This window comes from Benincasa hispida, chromosome 11 (assembly GCF_009727055.1).
Source record: "Benincasa hispida cultivar B227 chromosome 11, ASM972705v1, whole genome shotgun sequence".
Classification (NCBI taxonomy): Eukaryota; Viridiplantae; Streptophyta; class Magnoliopsida; order Cucurbitales; family Cucurbitaceae; genus Benincasa; species Benincasa hispida.
Genome location: NC_052359.1, coordinates 68,246,904 through 68,259,216, shown reverse-complemented (window position 1 = coordinate 68,259,216; position 12,313 = coordinate 68,246,904). Strand labels below are relative to the sequence as shown.

The window sequence follows — 12,313 nt, the reverse complement described above, 5'->3', positions numbered from 1 at the left end:
GTTTTTTAATTAGATCAACGATTATAAAGTGGTTTTATACATTAAATTATGTTTGGATTGATAGCTAGATTTTTTTTTATTTTAAAGTTCAACATGTGAGAAAGAATTTAAATCTATATTTCGATTGAAATGAGTATAGCTTACATGGAATAAAGTTTGTATTATATAAACTTTGAGATTTAAGGTTTGAATGTCGCATCTTATAATATTGTTATAAAAGAAAAAGAAGAAAAAATTTCATATTTGACATATTAGTTTAGTTGATTGGAAATATAACTATTAGTTGATTTGATTACATATATAACATAAAATAAAAACAAAATATTTCTTATAGGAATACAATATACAAATAACTAACATTTTTGCGTTTAAATAATATAAAAGGTTTATTTATCAATTTAAATAATTTATTTGAATTTTTTCTTTCCTATTTTTGTTTCTAGAAGTATGTAACCATATTTATATTTTATCCATATTTTCCTGAATATTTTCGTAGAATTAAAACTGCAATATTTTTGTCGATGTCAACATTTAAAATCCTTGAATTTATGTTTAACGGATATATTATATATATATATATATATATATATATATATATATATATATATATATATAATATATATAATATATATATTTTTTGTTACAAACAAGAGACTATTTGTCAACAAATATTTTGATTTCTTTTCCATTTTTGAAAAGCAAGTTCAAATTTTAACCAAATTTCCATAACAAAACATAAAAGTTTAGAAAATCAATTATCACAATATATTATCAAAAACTACTAATTAATTATTTGTAAACAAGCTTAACTAAACAATATATTTTTTTTAAAACTAGTAAACAAGCTTATTATTCCAAAAAAAAAAAATAATAATTAAATTCCACTCTAATGATATTTTGTAATCTTATCCTAAAAGTTAGGTTTGAATTATAAGTAATGATATTCGAAAAGATGGGCTTGAAAAGAGGAAAGCCACCATTCAAAGTCATCTGGCAATGAAAAATGGTAAATTCCAAATTTTTGTTTTCTTGTTTTTTTTAATTCTCTCTTTAAATTTCTTTTCATGCATGCTTCCTAATACAAATATATATATATATATATATATAATATATATATATATATATATTAAGGTATTGTTAATGAATGACTTTCTTAAGAAAATGATAGGCTGCTTTATATTTTTAGTATAAATGGAAACAAAAGCCACCAAACATGACTTAGTGTAAATTGAAAAGAAAAAAAAAAATCCTTTCTATGTTGAATTGACAAGCCATTAAATTTGTAAATATAGCCATTTTCTTGGTTTAATTTGACCACTGATTTCTAACCTGAAGTTTTAATTTTATTATTCCAAATGATAATTAAGTATTAGTTTTATCCATAGATTTTTTGTCTAATGGGTCCAGTTGGATTTAAGTATGAAGATATTGTTTGACGAATAGAATAGAATGTGATAAATTTATTTTTTAATTTTGGTATAAATTCTATCCTTCATAATCTATAATGAAAATGACGAAGAGACCAAACTAAAAAATATATAAAAATAAAAATTAACAACATTTTTACAAATTTACGAGTTTATCATTCTCATTGAATAAAAATTAGTTGAAACGAGTATTGTTAAATGATCATAAAATCTGTACTATCAATATTGAGATCAAAGATTTGATTTCTCCCGCTACCAATGATTAAATACTAATTTTTTTTATAATAAACATTAAATGTATTCGTCAATGTATATTATAAATGATAATTAACATGTTTTTATCTCATGGATAATCATTCATTTATATTATTTAAAAAAAAGTACCCAATTATTACTATCCAAAATGTAACAATAAAATAAAAGTATACGATAATTATTTTAAATGATATTTAAAAATATTTTTTTAACAATTTTTTATATTTAAAAATAACTTAAAGTATAAGCATAATTCTGATGAATAATTAAATGGGGAAAGAAATATTGTTTACAGTTAAACTTGGTAAGATTTATTAATTGTGACCATACATTTTTTAATTCATCAAATTAATTCATCTTGTCCTTGTACAAGTTAATTAATTTAGAAAAAAAATGATTAATGTATAACTTTCACATATGTAATAAAACTTGTTTAAATGTGTCAAACCAAATAATTGATATATGAATATATTAGTAATTAACCATAAACTTTATGGTTCGAATCTCTCTACCCTCAATTGTACTAAAAAATAAAAATGCTCTTTAAAGGTAAGAAATAATGAAAATTATATAAATCAATTAGATAGTATATATTTTATTTAAATTTGAGTGTTTTTCATCCGTCTTCTATCTTTCTCTATTTCTCTCTACTTATTATGTGATAATTTTTCTTTATACTCTGGTTAAAGAAAAATAAATTATATTAAAGTAATTGTTTTGATTTAATGACTCAAAATGAATCAAAGATAAACGATTCAAATTTTCTTAACGCAGCGATAATTAACATATAATTTATTGTGTTAAAATTGGGATAAATACGAAAAAGGAAATAATTTTATTATTTTATTTTAAGGAAAAAAAAAGAGAAGAAATTAAAGGGAAGGGAGCATAGGGAAGTAGTTGGGGAGACCAAATGAGTGGGGGAAAGGCATAAGCCTATGATTGATTCATTGTCAAAACGTTGATTAGGGAATGTGGGAAAAGGAAATTATTTAAATTTAAATTATTCTCTTCTCCTTTTTTAAAAATAAAAATAAAAATATAAAAATATAAAAATTTATCTGTGTAAAGAAGGGTAAAGCTTATCATTAAAGCCTGCATGAGTTCAATTATTGCAATGATCCCAAAAGCATGACATATCTGACCTCGTCACATCCCCTGGATGCACTCCCCCACGCCCCCTTCCTCATCTCTTTTTTATTTTTACACCCCCCTCATCTCTTTATTATTTACTCACCTAACCCCCTCCCCCCTCCTTAATTTCACCTACTACGTACATTTTGTACACTTGTTCGGTATGATGTTATTTATCTTGTTTGACATGAGCGTAATATACATGTCTATGCTCTTCTCCAAATGATTAGTCTACTTGTTCGGTTTGAGATTTTTATTTATTGTTCTAAATGGTTTAAAGTTTCTCTTACAGGAACTCACGTCGCTTCTTCGCCTTGAAACCTTTTTCCCTTTGAGTGATTGATTGTGATTTATTTTTTTTTTTAATTGTTCGTTTCCATGTTTTTGTGTCTTAACTTCGAATGGTGAGGTCCCTCTCTTCTTTGATATTTTATTGCTTTTATTTACTTATTTATTTTTCAAGGATTTTTATTTACTATATAATGAAAACCTTTATTCTTTTCTCATGTCAATATCAAACCTATGAAAATATAAAAAAATATCGATGAAAATTTAATATCATACTTGTCTTGTGATATTAGCTTCTACTAACCTCATAATTATTATGGATCTCGAAGGATATATTTGAGTTTATTGAGCATGTCACATGATATTAAAATTAACTATTTGTCATGTTATTAGATTATCTTAAAGATTCGAAAGACAAAAAACTAATCAAATCAAATAAGTTACTAAAAACATACTAAAAAAGATTAGATATATCATAATTTATCAGCTTAAACTTTTGAGTTCAGCAATGAATATGAACATAGATGAAAGGGTTTGAGATTTTTGAGGATGATGATTATTATTATTATTATTATTAGAATTATTAAATTTGAAAAGGCAAAATAAATAATAATTGAGGGGTAGGGAAAGCAATAATTTGAAAAAAATATGTATATATAAAAGGAGAGAGTGGCCATTGGATACCCTAATGGGGAAGGGGAAGTGAGTAGGGTTTTGGGTAGTGGGATGGGGAAGGCTACACTACACCCGTAAGGATACATTTGCTTTAGTGAAAAGACAATTATGTCCTCTCCCCCCAAAAATAAATTTAAATATATTTATTTTAAAAAAAAACCACTTTCCTTGGACACTGTAAAGACATGGTCGCCTTGTCTGTCCCAAGTCAAACATCTTATTATTTGGTCAAATCTCGTGCTAATCTTTCTCTCTCTATTTTTTTTTTAAAAAAAATTAAAATGGGAAACTTTCTCTCAAATCATTAAATTAATTATAAAAAATATGTATATTTTTGACAATTTTTTCCTACATTATTTGTTTATATGCCCACTCCAACCCCAACATGTAGAAGATGATGTCTTGAAAAGTCTGCTTTTAAAGCCACCGTAACAAAAAGTTTTTATTTTATTCTAAAATTAAAATTAGGTATAACAAATTTAAGAAATAAATTCAAAGAAACTATTCGCTAAATATATATAATTTAATCTTACATTTATGGTATTTAATGTCTTAGAAATTCTCACGAAATTATGATGTGATGTTAACATTAATTTAATTCATTTATATATCATTATGTTTTAATTGTATTATAATGACTTGATAAATTGATAGACTTATAAGCCTTTTTTTTTTAATTAACATTTACAAAAAAATTAGGTATAAAGGGATTGAATTATATATTTAGTTAAAAAGAATACAAACACAACAAGAAAATTATTTTAAAGAACTCATAATATTCACGTTTCCATTTTTTTTTCATCCATGTAATAGCTCAAAATTATTCAAATCTATTCATTAAATTTTGTTAATAATATTTCAATAATCGCAAGTCGTGACAAGTAAAATATATAATTTTCTTTTATAGATAAACGGTACAAATTCATCTAATAAATAAGAACATCTATTTTGATGTGATGCAATAATGATATGAGCAAATAATTGTTAGATCTCTTTCAATAAAGAAGAAAAAAACCTCAATAATATAACCCTATTTCTGAGAAATTGGAGAATTCCAAACATTAAAATTATTAAATGGAAGTTTTTAAATATTTCGGTGAATAATGAAAACGACAGCTTTTTCATATATATTGTCATTTAATTAAATAGACCCCAAATAATAATAATAATAATAATAATAATAATAATAATAATAATAATAATAACAATAATAATAGGCATATAAATTTATAATTTGTAGTGTGTTCGGTAAGGGAGCAATTAATGAGATATTTCTCGACGTCATAATGAGTTTGATAGTAATAAAAATAAACCATCGAAAACAAACAGTGCGCTACTAGTACGAATCCCAGCCGTTGGATGTGAAATAAAATAATAAAATAATAAAATAAATATTTATGTAATGATTTTTGGGTGGCTGGGTTGGGTTGGTGAGGAAGGCAATAATATTAACAGCGTCTTAATAATCACATCTTAGGAATTAATAATATAATTAATTTAAATTTCTGAATTTCAGTTGTTTTTAAAATTATATTATTATATATCAATTACTTAATCATTTCCATTGAAAAAAAATTCAAGTCAAAGATGGTTATGTTTTTGTCAAGCCTTGTGCCTGTTTCTGACCTCTCATAAATACATTCTCATGATGTTTTATTAATCACTTAAACTATTTTTTAAAAAAATATATTGAATTTGCTTATGGATATGTTACAAAATATAGTTTATAATTTTTGTTGAGTTTTGTGACAACATTGTGGAACATGATTTATTTTACTAATATAACCTTTGCTTATAAAATATAAAAACATTATAGAAAAATAAACCAAATTATTTATGAAATATATTATCAATATACGATAGATTTTGAAATTTTGATATATTTTATAAATATTTTTAGTAGTTTTATTACTTGAAATATTTTATTAGTTACGTATATGATGTGTTTTTTTTATATATATTTTCTTTGTTTAATTTTAATGGAAAACTTAAACTTTGAAATTTGCAAATTCATTAAACTGAATAACGGCTTGAAATAAATGATGAAATAATAATGTAATTAATGTGGTTAGATTTATTTTTATACTATACATTGATTTCTTCACATAGAATATTATTATATATATTTAATAGCTTGGGAACCAAGCGAGCCTAACTAAAAATAATTGCTTTTGGGAAATTATTTTTGTGGACCACAAGAGAGGAAAAGAATAATTTAAGAAAAGAAAAAGAAAAACTTTTGTTTTCCTTAAGATTTAGTTAACTTTTATATCTTTGAGAAATCAATTTAGTCCATTATTTATTTATTTATTTATTTATTTTTCATGAGTGTATGAGCCAATTTGTTCAAATGACTAATAGGATTATATAAATATTAAGGAGGTGACTATAATGGTTTAATATCATTTTTCTAAGAAAATATATCTTTTGTACTAGCCCAATGACCATTAAATCAAATCCATGATAGTTCATAAAGTAATTAAAATAGAAAGGCAATGAGTTTAATATACACATCATAGTCTTATTTAATAACTATTTTGTTTTTAGAATTTTAAAAATTAAGCCATTTTCTTACATTTTTCTATAATAATTTATAAAAAATATTGAATTCTTAGCCAATTTTCAAAACAGAAATAACTTTTAAAAACTACATTTTTTTGCCCCTTTGGTAACCATTTGGTTTTTGGTTTTTTTGTTTTTCAAAATTGATCCTATAAATACTACTTCCACTTCCAATTTTTTTTCTCTATCATCTACTTTTTACCAATACTTTAAAAATCAAGACAAGATTTTGAAAACAAAAAAAGTAGCCTTTTAAAACTTGTTTTTGCTTTTGGATTTTGGATAAGAATTCAACCATTATACTCAAGAAAAATGCAAATCATTATAAGAAATGAAGAAGAAACATACTTAATTTCAAAAACAAAATAGTTACCAAATAGGGTCTTAATTTTCAAATTTTGACTTGATTTTTGAAAACATAACCTAAATAGTAAAAAATTTAAAGATGGAATAGATATTTATAAACTTAATTTTAAAAAATAAAAAATAAAAAATCAAATAATTACCAAATACGACTTAAAAATGAAACTTTCCTCCACGGAAACAAGTATACTCAGCACATCAACATTCAAACCAACTTGAATCGAGAGAGAACTCTCAATACAAAAGTTGAGAAAACACTTGTGGCCTTAAAGTTTTATAAAAATAACAATTACTTGGTGGATTATAAAACAAAATCACATACGATTACAAAAACAGATTTTGATTGAGGGGCCAATTCCCCAAACACAAAACTGAGACGTACACCGAATCCAAACAAATAATTACAGTAAAAGGGAATTCAAAAAAATGATTAAAAGAAATACTACTGATCAGATGATTCTAGACAGAGACAAACACAAGACAACAAAACAAAATGTTTGATAGTAATATTTAAAAGAAAAAAAGTTGGGTGTAATTCAAACAACCAATGCATCTCATCTAGTTGTCTATCACAATTTATCACATAATAATTTTTTTCCTTTTTTAATTGAACTAGACCAAAAATTTGGACAAAATCCACTCAAATATTGATCTTATTCATAGTGACATATCGATATTTCCATATTTTCATGAGTTCGACATCGAAATGAGGAGTGAACATATATTTTTATTTTATAGATAAAAATTTCATGAAACATAAAAAATAAAACATCAAACTATTATTTGTTTAAATATAATATAAATAATAGATATGTAACTCAATTTAAATTTATAAAAGATTTATTTATCAATTTATATATATTATTTTTATAATTTTTTTAGAAATTTTATCGATATTTTTATTGATATTGAGATTTTAAATGGGTTGGTATTATTAACCCATTTGTAGCGGTAAACAGAGAACATAAACATTCAACAATGTCAGCTTTGTTTAATAACCCACTTGAGATTTATATACTATACTTCTTTTTGTAAATTTTTTTTTGTTGGTTTTTAGTAATTTGGTTGTGTGTTTAAAGTCTCGTGTATGAACCGCTGTATAATTAAATATTTTCACGTGCACTTGTCAATCTGGTTTTGTCGGTCAATCTCACTAATTTTTTTTTTTTTTTTTTAAAAAACAAAATTAAAAAAAAAAGAAAAAGAAAAAGATAAAGAGAAGGCTCTTTTTTTGTATGTTGTTTGGCATTTAAAAAGGCAGTTCTCCCTTCTAGTTTCCTTTGAACTCTTTTCTTCTTCTAAAAAAATTTATCTTTTCTTCTTCTTATTGGTTTAGCAATGGAGTTGGGTTTGAGCCTTGGAGATCATCCTCCTTCCAATTCCAATAAGCCATTTGGGTTTCTCTCTAAACCTCTTTCTTCTTCTTCTTCTTCATCTCTCATGGCTTTGGGATTTTGTGTTGGTTTAATCGGACATCATTCTACTTCTGCTTCCGCTTCCGCTTCGGTTCATGATGATGAAGAAGATGAAGATGAAGATGAAGATGATGATAATGATCAGAAAACGGTTCTTCCCGGTTCAACTTCCGGTTTGGATCCACCGGTTCAGCTCGATCTTCTTCCTTTGGCTCCTGTTCCTCGTTCTTCTTCTTCTTCCCTTCCTTTTCCATGGCTTTCTCATCACTGTAAATTTCTTTACCCTCATATCCTCTTCCTTTTTTTAAAGAATTCATTTTGCTATTTATTTTATGGGTTTTGCTAAAAATTACAACTTGGGAATTGGGGATATTTTTTTTTTTCCCCTCTAAATTTTAATAAATTCCCTTAAATATTGCAAATCTTTAGAAAAGAACCCACTTTGCAATATTACGTATGTACTTTCATTAATGTTTCAAACTTACTATTGTAATATAAATCCTTTAGAATTTCAAACAGACTTTGAAATTGTGATGTGGTTATCTAAATTTTTGTTATAGGTCACTGTCACATTATTTCATATCTAAATTTCTATTTCTAGTTGAGAAGTATATAAAAGTTGTTGGGTAATATATTGTTATTTTGAAAGTATTGGGTGTTTGATTTATTATTAATTTGTAATAATTTGAGATTGGATGAATGGTAATTGTAGTGATGGCGGAAGTGGAAAGTTCAGAGAGAGGAGAAAGGGTAGAGTTGGATGTGAACAGGGTGGCGGCGGCGGCGGCGGAGGAGACAGAAGACAAGGCGGTGGCGGCGTTGTCGTCTCCGAACAGTACGGTGTCATGTTTCCAAATGGAATTTGGAGTGAGAAATGGAGGAGGAATTAGAAGGAAGAGATCATGGGAAATGGAAATGGAAATTACAGAAAGAGGAGGTTGTTCAAGAATGAGTGACGATGACGATAATAATGCCTCTGCTGCTGCGGCGGCTGCTCGTAAAAAGCTCCGACTTTCTAAACAACAATCTGCTTTTCTTGAAGAAAGCTTCAAAGAACATACCACCCTCAATCCTGTAAGTCTAGCCCATAGAAATTTCAATATTTAAGGATCTTTTAAACTTTTTTAGTAAAGTTTTTAATTTATGGGTACAAATAATGTTTATAATTAAGCTTATTATTCAAAAGCTTTGGATTTTTTTTTTAATTAAATGTAAGAAAAAAAATTAAAAACCTAGTTTGAAGGGAAAGAAAAGATTAATAGTACAGTTAGGTTTTTTCAGTTCTAACCTCTAACTTTGCTTAATTAGGTAATATTTGATTTTTTTTTTCAAATTCTAACAACAAAAACCTAATTTTGAAAAGAAATCAAAACTCACTTTAATTTTTGAAACATTTCTAAGCTCAATTTTCAGAAAAAAAATAATAAAAAAACAAAATAATCATGAAACCAAGTAGTTTTAAGAATGATATAAGTCTATGGAATAAAATAATGTATTTTCTACCGAGTATAAATGAAAAAAATAGATTTTCTAAGGGGATTTTCAAAAGTTAATAAAAGTTAATAATGATATAAACGGATAAAAGTCTATTTTGATACAATTCTATTAATATCTTTTTTGCTATGTCGTTGACAATTTTTCCGTGAGAATTTCTCTAATTTTTCTTTTATTGGGGCTGAATAATTTTTTTAATTAATTTTCAGAAGCAGAAGCTAGCACTAGCCAAGCAGCTAAACCTCCGACCTAGGCAAGTGGAAGTATGGTTTCAAAACAGAAGGGCAAGGTAATATACCTAATAATTCTTTTGTTTTTTTGGTTATCATAATACATTATTGTTTACAAATGTCCTGTTTAAAAAACCAATAATAATTGTACGAAAGATATAAGATGTTTTTATTTTTTAATTATTTATTATTGAATGTTTTTTTAGGACAAAGTTGAAGCAGACAGAAGTAGATTGTGAGTATTTAAGGAGATGCTGTGAGACATTGACAGAAGAGAACAGAAGATTACAAAAAGAACTTCAAGAATTAAGAGCTTTAAAAACTTCTCAGCCTTTTTATATGCAACTTCCAGCCACTACACTCACCATGTGCCCCTCGTGCGAGCGCGTCGCCACTGCCACCGCCACTGCTACCACCACCGCTCCCACCGCCTCCGTTGCCCCTAAAACCACCACCCCCACCCCGTCATCCGCTCTTTGCCTCGCCAACAAACCGAAGATCTTGCCATTTCCTCATTTGCATCAGGCTGCTTCATGAGCATCCAACGTCATGAATACAAAAAAGTTCAGTTTTTTAAGAGAAAAGAAAGAAAGAATTTTTGTACATATTTCCTTTGATGGGGTTGGAGCAATGGTTTTGTTCTTTGGGGGAAAGTCTTTTTTTTTTTTTTTTCCTTTTCTTTTTTTGATATGCTTTTTTTCCAGCTTTGAGATATATATGAATCTCTCTCCTAGTTTCTTCATCAGTTCTTTGCTCTTGCATGCATGGTTGTAGGTTTTTTTTTCTTCTTTTGGGATATACAAAGTTTTAAAAGAGTTTAGGGAGAGATTATATATTTAATGATGTATTGTTGTTTTTGGTTTAGTTATTTAAAAGGAAAACTAGATTAAAGGAAAGAAAATTTTATTTCTTTTACTCTCTAATTTGGTCCAATTCTATGTTCCATTAAATTTTGAGGATTTGAAAATTTTGAACTTTTGGTTAATAATGTATAAAGTTAAGCTACATATCTAGGACGGTCTTTGAAGAGTGTTAATGACCATTATTAAGTGATTAGATTCAATCTTAATATGTCAATATAAGTAACATAGTTCAATTGTATAAATTGATTAAAGGTTAGAGGCTTAAATCTTTCACTTTATATGGTTGAATTAAAATATATATTCATTTTTAACCTATTAAAAGGGATATGAAATAGATTAAAATAACATTACCCTATCATTAGTCGTCTAATTTTATTATTGAATGGCACGTAGCTCGAAAATTGATAGTTTTATTTTAACTAAATCTATTTATGAAAACACATGGTGAAATGAGTTAGATCGGATAAGCTTAAATTTTTGGATTTTGATAATGGTAATGATCATGTGGGAGGATCTAGTAATACTTAGAGATTAGTGATAATAATAATGATTATTATTATTATTAAGAATTGATTGAGAAACAAGGAGATCTTGCAAGGCAAGCAAGGGGCTGCAGCTAGCCATGGCTACCAATGGACATAATAAATATAAAACCCTAAGCATGAATTTCAAAGCCAATCTCAAGGTCCTCCCATTGATGGCCTGCAACAAGGTATCATCACCCCCTCATGATTTACATCTTTGGGGGCATAGACTTGAAGATGAAGCAATCTGAGGACGGAAAAAATAAGACCCATTTGATTATCATAGGATGATTTTTGTTTTTTGGAAATTTTATTTATTTTCTTATGAGTTGTTTTTGTTGACTATAGTTTTTTCCTATTTCTAATTAAACACTTTAATTTTTTAGCCCATTTTAAGAAAAAAAAAACAAATATTTAATAACTACGTCAATTCTATTTGATAACAATTTTGTTTTCTTAATTAGTTTTCCGTTTTTGAATTTTATACTTATTTTCTCTCAATATTTCTATTATGGTTTTTGACATCTTTTAGTACACTTGAATTTCTAGTAATCGAAAACTTTTTTTTTTCAAATTTTTTAGCACATAATTTGGTTTATGAAAATGTAAGTAGAAATTGGATAATTTATTTTCTAGTTTTCAAAACTTAGTTTTTTTTTAACATTCTTGGAAGGTAGATAATGAAAATAAACAAAAAGCTTGGAAGTAATGTCTATATAAGCTTAAATTTATAAAAAAAAAAACAAAAAATCAAATGATTATTAAAGAAGACCTAAATAACAATGCTAGTGTTTTATATTTTAATTATAGTTTCTATTACGGACTATTTTAGACCAAGAATCACACAAACTCAAAAGAGCATAACATTAAGAGTAAGATTGGAATAACAGTAATCACGTAAGTATCAAATGAGTGCAAGAAATGGGCCAAAGGAGGAAGAGAGATACTAGGAGAAGGGAGAAAAATTGGGTCGAGTGGTCCAAAATGCTTGCCTCAACCTTAGAGGTCGAGGCTGAGGTCACTCTCTTTCTTTCATGGGGGCCCACTTCCTGTAGGCCACGATCTTAGCCCCCATGGTCGGCC

The 12,313-nt window shown here is 26.6% G+C and overlaps 1 protein-coding gene across 1 annotated transcript; it reads left to right on the top strand.

Moving 5' to 3' along the window:
• The first annotated feature begins 7,960 nt into the window (after positions 1 to 7,960).
• Positions 7,961 to 10,674, top strand: LOC120091335 (homeobox-leucine zipper protein HOX11-like). The gene is made up of 4 exons (XM_039049323.1): positions 7,961 to 8,388; positions 8,832 to 9,193; positions 9,823 to 9,902; positions 10,050 to 10,674. The coding sequence occupies exons 1-4, from the start codon at positions 8,043 to 8,045 to the stop codon at positions 10,378 to 10,380; spliced, it is 1,119 nt and encodes a 372-aa protein (XP_038905251.1). The 5' UTR covers positions 7,961 to 8,042; the 3' UTR covers positions 10,381 to 10,674.
• Positions 10,675 to 12,313: the final 1,639 nt, after the last annotated feature.